This window comes from Pristiophorus japonicus, chromosome 19 (genome assembly GCF_044704955.1).
Source record: "Pristiophorus japonicus isolate sPriJap1 chromosome 19, sPriJap1.hap1, whole genome shotgun sequence".
In the NCBI taxonomy this organism is placed as follows: domain Eukaryota; kingdom Metazoa; phylum Chordata; class Chondrichthyes; family Pristiophoridae; genus Pristiophorus; species Pristiophorus japonicus.
In genome coordinates, this window is record NC_091995.1 from 12,240,038 (window position 1) to 12,261,324 (window position 21,287).

General features: G+C 50.5%; 1 protein-coding gene across 1 annotated transcript in view; it reads left to right on the top strand.

Annotated features, from left to right (window-relative positions):
• The window catches only part of LOC139230117 (uncharacterized), a 172,549-nt gene that overhangs the window by 76,597 nt on the left and 74,665 nt on the right, over nt 1-21,287 (top strand). The window contains exon 8 of the mRNA XM_070861960.1: nt 21,042-21,182. Within this exon, the coding sequence (XP_070718061.1) occupies nt 21,042-21,182 (141 nt within the window). The remainder of the gene's footprint in view (nt 1-21,041; nt 21,183-21,287) is intronic.

Below are 21,287 nucleotides of genomic sequence, written 5' to 3' on the forward strand. Positions count from 1 at the left end.
GTCGCCGAGAGCATGCAGAAATCAAGCACAGGCAGCGGAAGGAGCGTGCAGTAAACCAGGCTCCCTGCCCCTCAACGACTATCGATCCCACCTGTGACAGGGACTGTGGTTCTCGTATTGGACTGTACAGCCACCTAAGAACTCATGCTAAGAGTGGAAGCAAGTCTTCCTCGATTCCAAGGGACTGCCGATGAAGATGATGATGAGCCTTGGCTCAGTGCGAAGCTCTCTCGCCTCTGAGTCAGAAGGTTGTGAGTGCAAGTCCCACTACAGGGACTTGAGCATAAAATCTAGGTTGAGCACCTGTGCAGTACTGGGAGAGTGCTGTCTTTTGGCAGTGGTGCCCCAAGTTATGTCCGTGGCGGGACGGTGCATGCATCTGAAAGAAAATGGAATGACGTAACCGGGCGGGAAAGAGTAAAAAAGCAGCCTGAGCACCTGACGTCACAGAGGGTTTGAAACAGCGCATGGCTGGGCGGTTTGAACAGCGGCTGCGCGCCCCGGGGGTAAAGAGCCCGGCTCACTGCTCCTGGGCAGCCTGGAGCAGCCAGTGCTGGGAGAGCGCTGTCCCCGCCTGTCCCTCTCCCTGCCCCCAGGGCCTTGAGGCACAGCCGCTAGCAGCCTCTCTCCAACATTCCTGGGTGGCAGAGGCAGATTGAATGTGTGGGCAATGGGGTTACATAGAAACACAGAAAATAGGTGCAGGAGTAGACTATTCGGCCCTTCGAGCCTTCACCACCATTCAATAAGATCATGGCTGATCATTCACCTCAGTACCCCTTTCCTGCTTTCTCTCCATACCCCTTGATCCCTTTAGCTGCAACGGCCATATCTAACTCCCTCTTGAATATATCCAATGAACTGGCATCAATAACTCCCTGCGGCAGGGAATTCCACAGGTTAACAACTCTCTGAGTGAAGAAGTTTCTCCTCATCTCAGTCCTAAATGGCCTACCCCTTACCCTTCGACTATGTCCCCCAGTTCTGGACTTCCCCAACATCGGGAACATTCTTCCTGCATCTAATCTGATAGTCCCGTCAGAATCTTATATGTTTCTATGAGATCCCCTCTCATCCTTCTAAACTCCAGTGAATACAGGCCCAGTCGATCCAGTCTCTCCTCATATGTCAGTCCTGTCATCCCGGGAATCAGTCTGTTGAACCTTTGCTGCACTCCCTCAATAGCAAGAATGTCCTTCCTCAGAGTAGGAGACCAAAACTGAACACAATATTCCAGGTGAGGCCTCACTAAGGCCCTGTACAATTGCAGTAAGACCTCCCTGCTCCTATACTCAAATCCCCGAGCTATGAAGGCCAACATACCATTTGCCTTCTTCACCACCTGCTGTACCTGCATGCCAACTTTCAATGACTGATGTACCATGACACCCAGGTCTTGTTGCACCTCCCCTTTTCCTGATCTGCCGCCATTCAGATAATATTCTGCCTTCGTGTTTTCTCCACCAAAATAGATAATCACATTTATCCACATTATACTGCATCTGCCACTCGTTTGCCCACTCACCTAACCTGTCCAAGTCACCGTGCAGCCTTTTAGTATCCTCCTCACAGCTCACATCGCCACCCAGCTTAGTGTCATCTGCAAACTTGGAGATATTACACTCAATTCCCTCATCCAAATCATTAATGGATATTGTAAAGAGCTGGGGTCTCAGCACTGAGCCCTGCGGCACTCCACGAGTCACTGCCTGCCATTCTGAAAAGGACCAGTTTATCCCGACTCTCTGCTTCCTGTCTGCCAACCAGTTCTCTATCCACGTCAGTACATTACCCCCAATACCATGTGCTTTAATTTTGCACACCAATCTCTTGTCTGGGACCTTGTCAAAAGCCTTTTGAAAGTCCAAATAAACCACATCCACTGGTTCTCCCTTGTCCACTCTTATCAGTTACATCCTCAAAAAATTCTAAAAGATTTGTCAAGCAGGATTTCCATTTCATATATCCATGCTGACTTGGACCGATCCCATCACTGCTTTCCAAATGTGCTGCTATTTCATCTTTAATAATTGATTCCAACATTTTCCCCACTACTGATGTCAGGCTAACCAGTCTATAATTACCCGCCTTCTCTCCCTCCCTTCCGAAAAAGTGGAGTTACATTAGCTACCTTCCAGTCTATAGGAACCGATCCAGAATTGATAGACTGTTGGAAAATGATCACCAATTCATCCACTATTTCTAGGACTACATCCTTAAGTACTCTGGGATGCAGACTATCAGGCCCCGTGGATTTATCGGCCTTCAATCCCATCAATTTCCCTAACACAATTTCCCGCCTAATAAGGATTTTCTTCAGTTCCTCCTTCTCACTAGACCCTCGGTCCCTTAGTATTTCTGGAAGGTTATTTGTGTCTTCCTTTGTGAAGACAGAACCAAAGTATTAGTTTAACTGGTCTGCCATTTCTTTGTTCCCCATTATAAATTCACCTGAATCTGACTGCACTAATCTTTTTCTCTTCACGTATCTATAGAAGCTTTTGCAGTCAGTTTTTATGTTCCCAGCAAGCTTCCTCTCATACACTATTTCCCCCCTCCTAATTAAACCCTTTGTCCTCCTCTGCTGTATTATAAAATTCTCCCAGACTTCAGGTTTGCTGCTTTTTCTGGCCAATTTCTATGTCTCTTCCTTGGATTTAACACTATCCTTAATTTCCCTTGTTAGCCACGGTTGAGCTACCTTCCCCGTTTTATTTTTACTCCAGACAGGGATGTACAATTGTTGAAGCTCATCCATGCGATCTTTAAATGTTTGCCATTGCCTATCCACCGTCAACCCTTTAAGTATCACTCGCCATCTATTCTAGCCAATTCACGTCTCATAACATCGAAGTTACCTTTCCTTAAATTCAGGACCCTAGTCCTCTGGATTAATTGTGTTACTCTCCATCTTAATAAAGAATTCTACCATATTATGGTCACTCTTCCCCAAGGGGCCTCGCACCATAAGATTGCGAATTAGTCCTTTCTCGTTACACATCACCCAGTCTAGGATGGCCAGCCCTCTAGTTTGCTCCTCGACATATTGGTCTCGAAAACCATCCCTAATACACTCCAGGAAATCCTCCCCCACCTCATTGCTACCAGTTTGGTTAGCCCAATCAATATGTAGATTGAAGTCGCCCATGATAACTGCTGTAACTTTATTGCACGCATCCCTAATTTCTTGTTTGATGCTGTCCCCAACCTCACTACTACCGTTTGGTGGTCTGTACACAACTCCCACTAGCGTTTTCTGCCCTTTGGTATTCTGTAGCTCCATCCATACCGATTCCACATCATCCAAGCTAATGTCCTTCCTTACTAATGCCCTCCCCTCCCTCCCCCAATACCCAGGTGGATCAAGGTCCCCTCCCCCCGTAAACATGCGGCCTCAGTGGGTGTGGGGAGAGGCACTGTTCACCCGGGGCTCAGTGGGCAGCACTCTGGTCTCTGGGGTCACAAGGTGCTGGGCTCCAGGCCCCGCTCCAGAGACTCGGTGCGCTGTATCCGCTGCCCCGCCATCGCTGTCACTCCCCCCACATCGGGGAGACCCAACCCCCAGATTGGGCGCTCACCCTGCCGGACACCTCCCCTCAGTCCGCCAGACCCACCCCGAGCTTCCTCTCGCCTGTCCTTTGAATTCTCCGTCCCACCCTCACTCTGACCTCTCCATCCTCGGCCTCCGACACCGCTCCAATAACGCCCAACGCAAACTCGAGGAACAGCAGCTCATCTTTCGATGAGGCATTTAGCGTTCCGGACTCAACATCGAGTTCAACAATTTCAGATCAGAACCTCTGCTCCCTATTTTCCAGACAGCAGCTGCTGGTAATGGTTCTGCTGTTGCCATTTACAGCTCCTCTCGACCCACCTTTTGTTCCTGAACTTGTCCCATTACCACCCGCTTTTCACCAACCTCCCTTTTGCCATTTAATCCCTCCTGCCCTCCACCCTATCACAGACCTTCCTTTTTGTTATTTTTCCTCTCCGCTCCTCCTGTTCCCCTTGCTTATAAAGTGTTACATTTCGACCTCCCAGTTCTGATGAAAGGTCATGGCCCTGAAACGTTAACTCTGATTCTCTGTCCACTGGTGCTGCCTGACCTGCTGAGTATTTGCAGCATTTTCTGTAGCTGGGATAGAAAGTCAGACGTGAAACCAATGGATGTTGCTGGGATTGGGGTAGATTGGAAGTGGTGTTCCCGAGAGCTCAGTGCTGGGACCACTTTCCCCTCTGAGGTGCCGCACACTCCCTCAGCTGCCGCACAGCACAATTGAGCTGCGGCACAGAGAGCGGGACAGCTGGAGCGGGGGACGGGCTCACTACACAAGGGCCCGGAATGCAGACAGGGCCGTTTGTGGTTCTTGCGGCCTCAGAGCCCAACCCAATTGGAAATGAGCAAGAGTTGGGTCCGCGGCCATGTGATAAGGGAGTGGGTGAGGGGTTGGTGGTGTGGCCCTGCGGGAAGTGCCACTTGCTGCAGAGGAGCCGCTCAGTCGGTGGCCATGTGAGGAGGGCAGCGTGTCCCTCCTTCTCCTTTAGCACCACGGTCCCAGGGGCCTGTGTTACACAAACTCCGCAGGCCCAGAGCGGGGCCAGCTCAGTGCAGACACACTCCGCTATGGGGCTGGGCGAAGCCTTAAACACCGATGGGGGAGATCGGCAGATAAACTGCATCGAGCTCATCTTATTAAACCCGTTCCAGGTGAGCGAGTGGCCGGGTTTTACCTGCAGCATCTGAGGAAGGAGGGACTTTGTTGCTGTCAGAGGGCAGTGACCTGGTTTAGGAGGGAATGAGAAACGGGGTTGTGTGAATTTTGAGCTGGATGTGAATCCGCTCTTTAAAATAAACTGACCCCACTGTCGATGGGTTTGTAAGATCCGGCTTTCAGTCATTAGGTGAAGCAAGGAAGCATTTTAGCAGAAGGAAGAAGACTGATTAACACAAGTTTAACTTTTATTAGCTACTTTTTTACTAAATGCAATAGTGCACCAGGGTGCATTTACACTTTTAGTTGTGTTGCTAATGAAAGTTAATAAAAACTTTAATAACATAAAAAGTAGGGAAAATATGAGCTTACATTGAAAACCAGAATTCTGGCGTCAGGTTTATATGTTTAGAAATGTTGAGGCACCTCACTTTCTACAGACCAACCCGATTAGCACATCAGTCTGCTGAAGGATTTAAACTGGCTGGGGTCAGCAAAGGTTGCTGTTGACAGAAACAAAAATATGAGAATTTTTTATTTTCGGAAAATTGTTTGAAGCCGGATAAAGTACGGGAAAGTGATGTTAACTTTCCTGTAAACAAACTTGCAGAATGGGCATGTAATTGACAAATGAATTTCAATATAGGTTGAACCTCCCTTATCCGGGACTTCCTTATCCGGCACCACCCCTCGTCCAGCACCATTCCCGGGTGGGACATGTGCAGAACATAGCCGATCAAAATCCTTCCTTCCCTGCCAACTCCCGCCATTGTGATCATCTGTTTTTCTCTGATTATCTATTTTTCTGTTGTTTATCATTTTGTTGCAGCTCCCCCCCTGCGGCCTTCCTCACTGCCGCACTTCCAGCCCCCAGCCCCGAAACATCGCCGCACTCCCCCGACTGGTCTCACAACATACATCGAAAACAAATTCATACAGGATACTCGCCAATATAATCTTTCTCCTGGATGTGGGGGTTATCGGCTGCCTGCTTCTCGTCGCCCTGCTGGAACTCCTGCAGTCACAGTTCTCGGGCCGGGCGTTCCTCCCCACAGCTCTCCCTCCGGGGGGTCAGGCCGTGTCCTCGGGTCAGTGCTCCTCCCCACAGTGCTCCCTCCGGGGGGTCAGGCCGTGTCCTCGGGTCAGTGCTCCTCCCCACAGTGCTCCCTCCGGGGGGTCAGGCTGTGACCTCGGGTCAGTGCTCCTCCCCACAGCTCTCCCTCCGGGGGGTCAGGCCGTGACCTCGGGTCAGTGCTCCTCCCCACAGTGCTCCCTCCGGGTGGTCAGGCCGTGTCCTCGGGTCAGCGCTCCTCCCCACAGCTCTCCCGCCGGGGGGTCAGGCCGTGTCCTCGGGCCGGGCGTTCCTCCCCACAGTGCTCCCTCCGGGGGGGGGTCAGGCCGTGTCCTCGGGTCAGTGCTCCTCCCCACAGCTCTCCCTCCGGGGGGTCAGGCCATGTCCTCGGGTCAGTGCTCCTCCCCACAGTGCTCCCTCCGGGGGGTGAGGCCGTGACCTCGGGTCAGTGCTCCTCCCCACAGTGCTCCCTCCGGGGGGTCAGGCTGTGTCCTCGGGTCAGTGCTCCTCCCCACAGTGCTCCCTCCGGGGGTCAGGCCGTGACCTCGGGTCAGTGCTCCTCCCCACAGTGCTCCCTCCTGGGGGGGTCAGGCCGTGTCCTCGGGTCAGTGCTCCTCCCCACAGTGCTCCCTCCGGGGTGTCAGGCCGTGTCCTCGGGTCAGTGCTCCTCCCCACAGTGCTCCCTCCGGGGGGTCAGGCCGTGTCCTCGGGTCAGTGCTCCTCCCCACAGTGCTCCCTCCGGGGGGGGTCAGGCCGTGTCCTCGGGTCAGTGCTCCTCCCCACAGTGCTCCCTCCGGGGTGTCAGGCCGTGTCCTCGGGTCAGTGCTCCTCCCCACAGTGCTCCCTCCGGGGGGTCAGGCCGTGTCCTCGGGTCAGTGCTCCTCCCCACAGTGCTCCCTCCGGGGGGTCAGGCCGTGTCCTCGGGTCAGTGCTCCTCCCCACAGTGCTCCCTCCGGGGGGGGTCAGGCCGTGTCCTCGGGTCAGTGCTCCTCCCCACAGTGCTCCCTCCGGGGCGTCAGGCCGTGACCTCAGGTCAGTGCTCCTACCCACAGTGCTCCCTCCGGGGGGGGTCAGGCCGTGTCCTCGGGTCAGTGCTCCTCTCCACAGTGCTCCCTCCGGGGGGTCAGGCCGTGTCCTCGGGTCAGTGCTCCTCCCCACAGTTCTCCCTCCGGGGGGGGTCATGCCGTGCCCTCGGGTCAGTGCTCCTCCCCACAGTGCTCCCTCCGGGGGGTCAGGCCGTGACCTCGGGTCAGTGCTCCTCCCCACAGTGCTCCCTCCGGGGGGTCAGGCCGTGTCCTCGGGCCGGGCGCACCTCCCCACATCTCTCCCTTAGGGGGGTTCGAGCCTCCTCCCCCGCCCCCCGATCTCGGGCCCCGGCATCCTTTCCCTCCCATCCCACCGACCTCAGTCCACCTCCACCTGACTTCCCCCCTCTCCCGCCCCCCACCCTGACCTCGGGCCATCTCCCCCCCCCCGAACTCAGGCATTCTCCACCTGACTCCCCCCCCTCTTCCCCTCTCCTCCCCCCGACCTCAGGCGACCTCCCCCTCCACGCACCCCAACTCCCCCCCCCTCCCCCCCACCGACCTTGGGCGACCTCTTCCCCTGACCTCGGACCGCCTCTCCTCCCCGGCTGACCTCCCCTCATCCGGCAAAATCCCTTAGTCAACACATGCCAGGTCCCGAGGGTGCCGGATAAGAGCGGTTCAACCTGTATCGGGAAGTGTGAGGTGGTGCATTGTGGTAGGAGAAATAAGTGACTAAACAAAGGGATCTCAGGGAATAGATTCACAAATAATTAAAAGTAGCAACGCAGGTTAAAAAAGCCATAAAAGTACAAATAAATCCCTGGATTTATTTTTAGAAGAATAGAATTCAAAAGCAGAGAAGTTATGTTAAACTTGTGTGGGACCTTGTGTGATTTTCTCATGATTGGAGACAATGTGGTGGAGTGACAATATGACATTAATGTGTATATGCTTCAAGTAGTTGCTGTTGCTAGCGTTGCTGGTGTAAATGCTTTTGTTGCTGTAAAATTTGGCAATGAATGAAACGGTTGCACTCAAAGGAGTTTGTGGCCTGCTCTACAATAAAAATGAGAGGGAACATTTCTGGGTCCACTTTTGTTCTCGGTATAAATATATGTCTCAAACTGCGGCATAGGGAGCACATCAGGTTTCAATAAAGAGTTTGGAATTCATCTTTGGATTGCGATACCACAACTTTTCAAGTCTGTAAGAGCTGATATTCCTCCCACTCCCACCTGGGTAGAAACCGGATGGACTGCACCTGAAGTGTGTTCCACCTGACCTGAATGGCCTCTATATCCAGGTCTCAACTGCTGCTTCAGGAACATAGGAACAGGAGGAGGCCGTTCAGCTCCTCGAGCTTGTTACACCAATCAATGAGATCATGCCTGATCGATATCCTATCTCCATTTACCTGCCTTGGCTCCATAACCCTTAATAACCCTTTGGCTAGCAATACTCTTAGCAATCTCAGATTTAAAATTATTCATGAACTAGCATCTACTTTTTGTGGCAGAGAGCTCCATACTTCCAACCCATGTGTGAAGCAGTATTTTCTAACGTCTCTCCTGAATTGCCTGGCTCTGATTTTAAGGTTATGTTCCCTTGTGCTCGACTCTCACACCAGGGTAAATGTTTCTCCCCATCTACCCCATCAATTCCGTCAAAATCTTAAAATCCTCAGTCAAATCACCCCTTCACCTTCTATATTGCAGGGAATACAAGCACAGTTTATGGAACATCTCTTCATAATTTAACTCTTGAAGCCCTGGTAACATTCTGGTGAATCTGCACTGCTCTCTTTCCAAGGTCAGTATATCCTTTCGAAGGTGCGTTGTCCAGAGTTGTACACAGTACAGGCCTGAGAGGGAGGTCTTCAGCAGCAATTGAGACCCGTACCTGGAAACAGTTGCTAGACATATTTTTGAATACATGGGCAGCACAAGCAAGGCTGCATTCATTGTCCATTCCTAGTTACCCCGAGAAGGGTTGGTGAGGCTTCTCCTCCAACCACTGCAGTCGTTGTGGTGATGATACTGCCACAGGATGTTGGGCAGGGGATTCCAGATTTTTGACCCAGCCAATGATGAACGAACAGCAATGTACGCCCAAGTCAGGATGATGATGGGGTGATGGTGTTCCCATGATATTGCTGCTCTTGTCCCGCTTGGTGACAACGTTTGTGGGTCTGGGGGGTGCTGCTGAATGCAACTTGGCGGGTTGCTGCAGTGCATCCTGTAGACGGGACATACTGCAGTCACAATTCACTGGTGAAGGGGCTGGATATTCTGTTCACTGGCAGGGGCACCTCTGAGGCTGATTGCTTGGTCCCGGATAGTGATGAGTTTCTTGACTGTTAATTCAATGAACCCATGCGGGCTAGTGGCGAGTATTCTATCACACTTTTGACTTCAGCCTGATAGATGGTGCAGATGTTTTCAGCGGGTGGTGAGAAGGTGAGCCACTGATCAGAGAACCAAACCTCTGCCTATCTATTGTAGCCATGTTGTGGCTGTGGTTGGTCTGCTTAAGCTTCTGTTCAATGGTAACCCTCGGGTTGGTGGAAGATTTGGTGATGGTGATGCCTTTGCTGAGTCTGGAAATTGCTGACTCACTTTTTGTGCTTTGGATACAGGTAGTCCTTTGTTGGTGCATGAGTTGGACATTCAGTTCCCTTCACAACTCCTCGGATAATGAAGCAGTCCGTGCCCACATGCAGCAAGACCTGGACAACATTCAGGCTTGGGCTGATAAGGGGCAAGTAACATTCGTGCCTCACAAGTGACAGGCAATGACTAGCTCCAACAAGAGAAAGTCTAACCTCCTCTCCTTGACATTTAATGGCATTACCATTATCGAATCTCCCAGCCGCAACATCCCTGAGGGGGTAACCATTGACCAGAAACTTAACTGGACCACCCACATAAATACTGTGGCAACAAGAGCAGGTCAGATGCTGGGTACTCTGCGGTGAGTGTCTCACCTCCTGACTCCCCAAAGCCTTTCCACCATTGGCAAGGCACAAGTCAGGAGTGTGATGGAATACTCTCCACTTGCCTGGATGAGTGCAGCTCTAACAAAACTCCCGCAGCTCAACACCATCCAGTACAAAGCGGCCCACTTGATTGGCAGCCCATCCACCACATTAACCATTCACTCCCCCCACCACCAACGCACCGTAGTTGCGGTGTGTACCATCTACAAGATGCATTGCAGCAATTCGCCAAGGCTTCTTCAACAGCCCCTCCCAAACCTGCGACCTCTACCACCTAGAAGGACAAAAGCAGCAAGTGCTTGAGAACACCATCGCCTGCAAGTTCCCCTCCAAGTCACACACCATCCTGACTTGGTGTTATATTGCCGTTCCTTTATCGTCGCTGGCTCAGAATCCTGGAACTCCTTCCCGAACAGCACTGTGGGAGTACCTTCACCTCATGGACAGCAGCGGTTCAAGATGGCAGCTCACCATCACCTTCTTGAGGGCAATGCAGGATGGGCAATAAATGCTGGCCTTGCCAGAAACACCCACATCCCATGAATGAATTGTACAAAAAAAAATGTGCCTGTTGCCGGGTGCTGTTCTTGACCTGTCCTTCGACACTCTCCATTGGACCAGAGTTGGTCTTTGACTTGTCGAGCCGAAGGATGTGGTGGGCTTTGAGTTGATGTACAATTCTGCTGCAGGCCTTGTGGATGACTGGTTTTGAGCTCCAAGCTGTGGCCTTGATCTGTTCCATTTAGCATGGTGGTAGTGCCACGTTACACTGGGCACATGTGCTCGCTGTGAAGATGTGACTTTGCCTTCACAAAGACTGTGCAGTCTGAATTCCTACGAATATGATCATGAACAGATGTGTCTGCAATAGGTAGGTTGTTCAGGATGAGGTCGAATAGGTTGTTCCCTCGTGTTGATTTTCACACCACTTGACACAGGCCCGGTCTGGCGGCTCTGTCCTTCAGGACTCAGTTAGCTCGGTCTGTGGTGTTACATTAAAGTTCCCTACCCAGGGTACATTCTGGGGCCGAAATTGCCCCATTTTGTGTGAATGGCTCCCCAATTAGATCCTCATTTGAGTCCTGTGGAGCAGAACACACGCACGAACTCCCCCTCCGGGGAGATGGCTCCCGAGGTTGCCTTTCCCCTTGGTCTTGTTGCAGCCCGCGAGGCCCCGGTGCATCACCCAGTGCAGACCCCTCTACTAAGCTCATCTCTAACGAACAGGTAGTGCCAGTCTCTGAGCTGGTGCCTGTGGGTTCAATGACACAGTGTTCCGCTCCTCCTCCTCTTCCGCCTCTTTATCTCCCTCCTCAATGTGTTGGGGGGCTCAGGTGCAGGATGGACAGCTTCTGCACTGTTATCTAAAAGCATAAATGGCACAAGACTTACATTAAGGTGACGGCAGTGGGACAGGAATGTAGACAGTATCAGGAGCTGGAAAGTGATAAAGCATGCTGGTGTGGGTGGGTGTGGGAGTGGGGGAAGTGGTATGAGAGAAGGAGAGGGGATAAAGATACCGTTGTTGCCCCCAGCGGGTCGAAGTCTCCGCCGGCCACAGTGCCCACCACCTGCGGGCCCATGAGCTGCAGCACTCACTCCTCAAGGTCGGAGATGGGTCACAAGTCAGGTTCCCCTCCTCCAGTCCTTTGCTGCTCCCGTCTGTTGTGTGCTAAAGAAAGGAACTCATGTGTGTGTCGGTGTCCAGCAATGTCTGTGGAAGATACGCCTGTCCTGGTTGAATAGCTGTGAATGTAGGCACAGCATGAGATGAGGATGTGAGTGTGAGTATGTGCAGGTACTTGGTGGTTGGGTGGTGTGGAAGTGGTGGTTTGCACAGTGTGTACAGACAGAGGTTGAGAGGCTGCTATGGAGGAGGTGTGGGAGCTTGTACTCCCCTTCACCACCCGACATAAGTCAGTAAATTTCTCGTGACACTGGGTGAGGCTTCTCTGCACCTCAGTGCTGGCCGACACCTCCCGGGCCACCTCTTGTCACATGGGACAGAAAACCTGCGGTGAGGCAGGGAACAGGGAGTCCCTCCTGGTCTCTCGGGCCCCACCAAACCTCCAGAGCCACATTGCTGAACCTCATGGCCTTCTCCCTTAAAGGGGGATTTCAGTTCCCGAACTCCCGAGCTGAATGAATGAGTTCAGCAATGCTGAAAACGAGCATCAGCAGGTTCAGATGGCCATCCCTTTAATGGTCAGATGGAGCTGGAGTTAAGGATTGAAGGCTGATTGATGAATAGAGCTCAGCTGAAATTGGGTAAGTGGCTGTGAAACTCTTTTTGGAGTTTATCTGCAAAAACAAAAGACATTAAACCGTGCCACCCTACCTGGGTGACACACCAGACATTTACAAGGCCCTTTTTTTTTCTTTTTTTTTGTGTTTTTCTTTTTTTTTGTGGGTTTTTTTTGGGCACTAAAATCATAATTTTTCCCCAGTGCCCCCTATAAAAGGGAAGGGGGACACTAAAAGCACCGGCAATTAAAACAAATTAAACTTTAAAACGTAAAATCAAATTAAAATTTGGTTGCCGGGCGTGATGATGCACTCCAGTCCCTCCGGTGCCCACCTCTAGTGGCTGTGAATAGCGCCCCTGCAGAACCCAGCTGAGGCCATGAGCACCTCATTTACCATCCCATTCCCACACCCCCCGACCCCCCCACTCCTGGGGCACAAACACACAATTCACACAATTTGGCAACTTCTTGCACCGGAGTGCCGGGGCACTAACATTTCTCAGAGTAAAAAATTACCGCCCAGTGAATTTTTCCCCTCTGTGACCTTCCTGGCCTCAGCCCTTCCCTCAGCCCTTTCCTCCTTCCCTTGACCCTTCCCTCGGCCCTTCCCTCAGCCCTTCTCTCGATCCTTTCCTCCTTCCCTCAGCCCTTCTCTCCTTCCCTCGGCCCTTCCTGGGCCCTTCCCTCCCTCCTTCCCTCGGCCCTTCCCTCGATGCTTCCTCCAACATTGAATCATGGCTCATTAGTTGAAGGGCAGGTGGTGGTGATCAGTTCCTTGGCCTTTTCGTGACACAAAGCAACGAGACTTCACAGGGTTTAGAGTAAATATTGAGGAGTCCTCGGGCCACCTCCAGCCGATGGTACATCGTTCTGCCCCCACCTCTGGTGGGTGTATTTTATCAGTGGGGCAGGACATACCCAGGGATGGTGATGGAGCAGTCTGGGTATCTCGCTGATGGGACTCTGTGGAGAGAGAAACAGATTTAATGTTTCAGGCCGATGACCTTTCATCAGAACTGGAAAAAGCTAGAGCTGTCACAGGTTTTAAGCAAGAACCGAGGTGGAGAAAGGGGGAAGGGAGGAAATGAACAAAAGAGAAGGTCTGTGATAGGGTGGAGGGCAGGAGGGATTAAATGACACAATGGACGATGCTGCAAGACAAGAGAAGATGGTAATTGTTACACTTATAATAAATGGTCAGAATGAGTACTGTGTGTAATGAGCAAGTGTGACCTTAGCTCCTTTATTAAGGTGCAGGCACCTCGTGGGTGACCTACTTATATACTGTGCTCCCAAGGGATGATGGGATTCCTTTGGACTCCAACAGGTAGGCCCTCTGGTGGTCATGTGTGATGCAGGTTACAAAGGGTTAAATACATAACATCACTCCCCTGTGAAGTCAACAGTACACTTATTTACAAGGTGAGACGATCTGAGGCTTTGTGCTCGCTTGTCGATCGTCTCGGTACAAATCCTGGTGTGGGTGGGTTGGTCAGTTCTTCATTGGGCTGTTGGGCAGCCGGCCTTGCTGGGCTGCTGGGGATGATGAGTTCGGTTTCATGGCCAACTGTGATGTCAATTGCCACTTGTGTGTGCATTGGAAGATCAAGGTTGGTGGTGTCCTCTTCAGGTTGTTCATAACTGTTGCTGAACCACAATTTGATTTGGTCCAAATGTTTTCTGTGCATTTGTCCATTGGTCAGTTTGACCTGAAATACCCTACTCCCCTCTTTGGCTGTGGCCATGCCAGCGAGCCATTTGGGACCATGTCCATAATTGAGTCTAAACCTAGGATCATTGATCTCAATATCGCGTGACACATTTGCGCGGTCATGGTACACACTTTGTTGATGCCGCTTGTCTTCCATGTGATCATGTAGATCAAGGTGGACCAGAGAGAGCCTTGTTTTAAGCACCCTTTTCATGAGCAGCTCAGCTGGGGGAATCCCGGTGAGTGAGTGGGGTCTGGTGCGGTAGCTGAGCAGAACTTGGGACAACCGGGTCTGCAGGGAGCCTTCCGACACACGTTTCGAGCTTTGCTTGATGGTCTGAACTGCCTGTTCTGCCTGGCCGTTGGAAGCAGGCTTGAACGGGTCAGATGTGACATGTTTAATCCTGTTGCGGGCCATGAATTCTTTGAATTCAGCACTGGTGAAACACGGTCCATTGTCGCTGACTAGGACATCAGGCAAGCCATGCGTGCAAACATAGCTCGTAGACTTTCAATAGTGGCCGTGGATGTGCTTACAGACATTATTGCACATTCAATCCACTTTGAGTAAGCGTCCACGACAACCAAAAACATTTTGCCTAGGAATGGGCCCGCCTAGTCTACATGGATCCTCGACCACGGTTTGGATGGCCATGACCACAAACTTAGCGGTGCCTCTCTGGCTGCATTGCTCAACTGAGAGCAAGTGTTGCACTGGCGTACACATGACTTTAAATCTGAGTCGATGCACGGCTACCATACATGGGATCTGGCTATGGTCTTCTTCATTACGATGCCTGGGTGGGTATTGTGCAGTTCGCAAATGAATGTGTCTCTGCCTTTCTAAGACAGTCTGCCTGCAGGGACAGCTCATCTTTGCATCTGTGGAATGGCTTAATCGCTTCCTGCATCTCCACTGGGACACTGGACCAGCTCCCATGGAGGACACAGTTTTTTACCAGGGACCTGGTCCAGGTCCTGATCTGGCGGGCTGGAACGGGGGTTTCTCATTCTCAAATGCCTCAATGACCATGAGCAAGTCCGCTGGCTGTGCCATTTCCACCCCGGTGGTGGGGAATGGTAGCCGACTGAGAGTATCTGCGCAGTTCTCTGTGCCCAGTCTGTGATGGATTACATAGTTGTATAGCGACAGCGTGAGCGCCCATCTTTGGATGCAGGCAGAGGCATTGGTATTAATCCCTTTGCTCTCCGAGAATAGCGATATGAGCGGCTTGTGGTCAGTTTCAAGCTCGAACTTGAGGCCAAATAAGTACTGGTGCATTTGTTTTACCCCGTAAATGCCAGAGCCTCTTTTTCAACCATGCTATAGGTCCTATTGGCCTTGGACAAACTCCTGGATGCATACGCAACTGGTTGCAAAATTCCCGATTCATTAGTCTGTTGTAACACACACCCGACCCCGTATGACGACGCATCGCAAGCTAACACCAATCGTTTACATGGGTTATACAGGACAAGCAGTTTATTAGAACACAATAAGTTTCTGGCTTTCTTAAAGGCAACCTCTTGTGAATTCCCCCATACCCAGTCATCTCCCTTGTGCAGTAGTGCATGTAGGGGTTCTAGCAGGTGCTTAACCCAGGTAGGAAATTACCGAAGTAGTTAAGGAGTCCCAGGAACGACCGCAGCTCCGTCACGTTCTGTGGTCGCAGCGCGTTCTTGATGGCCTCCGTCTTGGCGTCGGTGGGTCTGATGCCGTCTGCTGCGATTCTTCTTCCGAAGAATTCGGTGTCCTGTCCCAGGAAAAGACACTTCGAGCGTTTCAAACTGAGCCTAACGCGATCCAACCGACTTAGAACTGCCTCCAGATTCTTCAAGTGCTCCATGGTGTCCCGACCTGTAACCAATATGTCGTCCTAGAAGACCACTGTGCAAGGAACCGACTTTAGCAGGCTCTCCATGTCCCGCTGGAAGAACGCTGCGGCTGACCGAATCCCGAACAGGCACCGGTTGTAGATAAACAGATCTTTGTGCGTGTTGATGCAGGTCAGGCCTTTCGAAGACTCATCCAGCTCCTGAGTCATGTAGGCCAAGGTCAGGTCCAGCTTGTTGAACGTCCTCTCTCCAGCCAGGGTCGCGTATAGATCGTCTGCCTTGGGTAGCGGGTACTGGTCTTGCAGCGAAAAACGGTTAATCGTTACTTTATAGTCCCCGCAATTTCTAACCGTACCGTCCTCCTTGAGTACCGGAACAATTGGACTGGTCCAGTCATTGAATTCCACCGGTGTGATGATGCCTTCACGTTGCAGCCTGTCCAGCTCGATTTCCACTTTTTCACGCATCATGTACGGTACCGCCCGAGCCTTGTGGTGGATGGGTCACGTACCGGGAATCAAATGGATCTGTACTTTCAACCCCGAGAAGCTTCCAATGCCTGGCTCGAATAACGAAAGGAACTTGCTTAGAACCTGGGTACATGCGGTGTCGTCGAAGGACGAAAGTGCTCGGATGTCATCCCAGTTCCAGCGGATTTTTCCCATCCAGCTTCTGCCAAACAATGTGGGGCCATCCTCTGGCACAATCCAAAGTGGGAGTTCATGTACTGCTCCATCACAGGAGACTTTGACTTCAACACTGCCAATTACAGGGATTAGTTCCTTTGTGTAAGTCCTTAGTTTGGTGTGAATGGGGCTGAGCTTGGGCCTGTGTGCCTTCTTTCCCCACGGCCTATCGAAGGCCGTTTTATTCATTATGGACTGACTTGCCCCCGTGTCCAACTTGATAGATACTGGAATACCGTTCAGTTCAACTTTCAACATTATTGGTGGGTATTACGTCGTGAACGTGTGTACCCCGTACACATCTGCCTTCTCCGTACGAGTTTCCAATTCCGTCTGATCCACTGTGGATCGATCTTCCTCTGCAACATGGTGGTTTGCAGGGTTTGCAGCTCGCCTGCACATTCATTGGAGGTGTCCCATTGTTTTGCAGCCATTGCACGCATAGTGCTTAAAGCGGCATTGATAGGGCCGATGATCACCTCCGCAGCACCGACAGGGTGTTAACTGCTTCGCATTAACAGATGATGGCGGACTCTGGGTCAATTGAGGTATGGCCACAGCAGCTGGCGTGTGCGTTCTGCCCTGTACATTTCTGCTCAAAACCAACGTTACTTTATGCACAGGACTGGCTGAAACTTCTTTGTTCTGCAAAATCTGCTTGGTGTTGTTGCTGGTGGACATAAATGCCTGTGCTATCGTTATGGCTTTACTCAGATTTGAAGTTTCTACAGTCAACAGTTTGTGGAGGATTGTCTCATGTCCGATGCCCAGTGCAAAAAAGTCTCTGAGCATTTGTTCTAGGAATCCCTCCAACTCACAATGTCCTGCAAGGTGCCTTAGTTCAGCGATGTAGCTCGCCACTTCCTGGCCCTCCGATCGTTGGCACGTTTAGAAGCGATATCTCGCCATCCAAACACTTTCCTTAGGATTTAGATGCTCCCGGACCAGCGTACACAGTTTTTCGCAGGATTTCTCTGTTGGTTTAGCCAGTGCCAGGAGATTCTTCATGAGGCCATGGGTTGTTGCACCACAGACAGTTAGGAGGATTGCCCTTCGTTTGGTCGCGTTCTTGTCCCCTTCCAGCTCATTGGCCATGAAGTATTGGTCGAGTCTCTCCACGAACGCCTCCCAATCATCCCTCTCTGAGAACTTCTCCAGGATGCCAACTGTTCTTTGCATTTTCACGCGGTTATTCGTTACCTCGTCGCCAATTGTTACACTTATAACAAATGGTCAGACTGAGTACTGTGTGTAATGAGCAAGTGTGACCTTAGCTCCTTTTATTAAGGTTGCAGAGTGCAGGTACCTCATGGGTGGCCTGCTTATATACTGTGCTCCCAAGGGATGCTTGGGACTCCAGCAGGTAGATCCTCTGGTGGTCAGGTGTGATGCAGGTTACAAGGGGTTAAATACATAACAGTAATGGGACAAGAAAAGAATGAACAATTAGTTTAGAGGAGCTGTAAACGACAACAGCAGAAACATTACCAGAAGATGCTGTTTAAAAATGGGAGCAGTGGTTATGATCTGCCATTGTTGAACTCACTGCTGAGTTTGGAAAGCTGTACAGTGCATCATCGAAAGATGAGGAGCTGTTCCTCGAGCTTGCGTTGAGCTTCAGTAAACAGTGTAACAGGCCGAGGACAGTGACGTCAGCGTGGGGCGGAGAATTAAAATGAAAAGCGACTGGAAATTCAGGGCCAAGCTTGCGACCTGAACGGAGGTGTTCAGCAAAGTGATCACCCAATCTGCATTTGGTCTCCCCAATGTGTGGTGGTGGCATCATGTTGGAGGTGGTGGAAATGATGAAGGATGACCCGTTCAATGTGGAAGCTGGAGGGGTGGAAGGTGAGGACAAGGGGAATCCTATCGTGGTTCTGGGAGGGAGGGGAAGGGGTGAGAACAGAACTGTGGGAAATGAGACGGACATGGTTGAGAACCCTGTCAACCACGTTGGAGGAGAAGCCTCGGCTGAGGAAATAGGAAGACATATCGGAAGCGCTGGTACAGCAGGCGACATCGTCAGAACACACGAGACGGAGAAAGTGGGAGAATGGAATAGAGTTCCTACAGGAAGCGGGGTGGGAGGAAGTGTAATCAAAGTAGCTGTGGCAGTCAGTGGGCTTATAGTAGATATTGGGTCAACAGTCCATCCCCAGAAATGGAGATAGAGAAGGTGAGGAAGGGAAGAGTCGGGGATGGACCATGTGAAATTGGAAGCAAAGTTGATGAGATTTTTCAGTTGTGGGTGAGAGCAGGGAGATACAATGATCAAAGTACTGGAAAAAGAGGTGAGGGAGAGGACCTGAGTAGGACTGGAACAAAGAATGTTGTAAACCACAACCACGGCGCCCATTGTTTTGGACAGCAGCTTCTGGTAATGATTCTGCTGTTGCTGTTTACAGCTCCTCTAGACCCATATTTTGTTTCTGTTCTTCTTTTCCTCTTGAAGCTTACAGACTTCAAGCGGACATAGACAGGCTGGTGGAATGGGCGGACACGTGGCAGGTGAAATTGAATGCAGAAAATTATGAAGTGAAACACTTTGATAGAAGATATGAGGAGAAGTACTATAAACTAAATGGTACAATTCTAAAGCGGGTGCATGAACAGAGAGACCTGGGGTATATGTGCACATATTGCTGAAGGTGGCAGGGCAGGTTGAGAAAGCAGTTTAAAAAGCATACAGATCCTGGGTTTCATAAATAGCGGCTTCGGGCTAGAAATTCAGTTTTTGGTGATATTGGTTTTCATCCGTTATTTTACGGAAAAAACCCGACTAAATACTTCGCCATTTTTTAAGGGGGTAAAATTGGCAAAAAGATGCGCCTGACGGGAGAAATCGGCATTGCACGAGTATTCACGGTGGAAACCACGTTCCTCGCCCACTTTAGCCCGAGGCCTTTCACCGCCAAAAATACAGGCCCTGTGAGGGGAGAAAACACATAAATATAAAATATCAGAAAAAATTCATGATACACTTAACTAATGAATCGCTGAAAAGGAATTTAAAAATAAAAACTTCAACTCACCTTTTTTGTTGGTCTTCATACGTTGTTTCTGGGGCTACAACGCAGGCTTTTCTCAGGTGTTTTTTTTCACCCTGAGTACGGGTTCGTCGAACGACCAATTTTAAGTGGTGCATTTTGTTTGCGCATTGCACATCGTCAATCCGCTTTTCGGCGATATTTCAAAACCGCCATTCGTTAACTTTGGCCAAATTAGGTGAGTACCTTTTACTGGCAAAAAAGGTGAAATAGCAGCAAAAGAACGTGCACAAGGCTGGCCAATTTCTCCCCCCTAGAGTATATAACGAAGAAGTTATGATGAAGCTTTATAAAAGTTTCGGCCAAAACTGTGTCCAATTCTGGGCACCGCACTTTTGGAAGGTTGAGGGACTTCAGTTATATGATAGACTGGAGAAGCTGGGGTTGTTCTCCTTAAAGCAGAGAAGATTGAGAGAAGGTATAATAGAGGTATTCAAAATCATGAGGAAATCTAGACAGTAGATAGAGAGAAACTGTTCCCATTGGCAGAAGGGTCGAGAACCAGAGGACACAGACTGAAGGTGATTGGCTGAAGAACCACAGGTGACACGAGGGAAACTTTTTTACGCAGCGAGTGGTTATGATCTGGAATGCACTGACTGAAAGGGTGGTGGAGGCAGATTCAATTGTGGCTTTCAAAAGGGCACTGGATAAGTACCTGAAGGAAAAAAAATGCAGGGCTACAGGGAAAGGGCAGGGGAGTGGGACTATCTGAAGTGCTCTTGCACAGAGCCGGCACAGAATCGATGGGCCGAATGGCCTCATTCTGTGCTGTAATCATTCTATGATTACCACCCGCTCCAGCCTCGCAACATCCCTTTTGTCATTTAATCTCTCCTGCCCTCCACCCTATCACAGACCTTCCCTTTTGTTCTTTCCTCCCCTGCCTCTGTACTTAAAACCTGTTCCATGCCTAACTTTTCCCGGTTCTGATAAAAGGTCATCGACCTGAAACGTTAACTCTGTTTCTCTAGCCACAGATGCTGCCTGACCTGCTGAGTATTTCCAGCATTTTATTTTTTATTTCAGATTTCCAGCATCCGCAGTATTTTGCTTTGTATTGATGGGACTCTGTGTCAGGCTGTTGCTTAACTAACCTGTGGATCAACTATTCTAATATGGACATTCTCCTGATGTTGGTGCCTTTGCAGGTTGACTGGGAATTGTCTGATCCTTGCTCTGGCCGTTGCTGCTGGCTCCGTCAGATATTTATTTTCTTGTTCTGTTTTGGAGCGGTTGTTCTGCATGTTGTGGGACCAGAGACACATTCAGACCAGACTGGGTCGGTGTTGAAGGTCCCCTGAAGGAAATGAGTGAACCAGTCTGGTTATTGCAACAGTCTGTTTATCACTGTTCCCTGCCCTTTCCTGGGCGGTGGTTGATAATGTTGCTGCTGGAACCAGGAACTGAAACTGAAAGTGTTTTACTGAGCACTCATCACCATTTTACTTGGAGCAGTGACCAGTCCTTCGAGATGGAAGGTGAACTTTCCTGTGCTGTGTGCCATGATCTGTATAACGACCCTGTCTCACTGGACTGTGATCACAGCTTCTGCCGATCCTGTACAACCCGGTACTGGGAGAGCTCTGTCCCTGCCGCCTGTCCCGTCTGCAGCAAGAATACTTCCTCCAGGGCCCTGAGACCCAACCACACCCTCGCCAACATCGTGGAAACATTTGTAAAAAGTGGTAAAAGTGATCAAAATCAGCAGGAATGCAGCCGCCACAAGGAGAAGATGAAATTATTTTGTAAAACTGACAAACAGCCCATCTGTGTCATTTGTCAGGTTTCAAAAAGTCATCAAAACCACGAGGTGCTGCCACTGGAAGAAGCGACCGAAGAGTTTAAGGTGAGTTAATGCCGTGTAAAATAAATATAGTCACAGGTAACAGAATCCTGAACAGGGAGTGTTCACAGATTCGGGTTTGAGTGTCTCTCAATACTTAAAGCACTT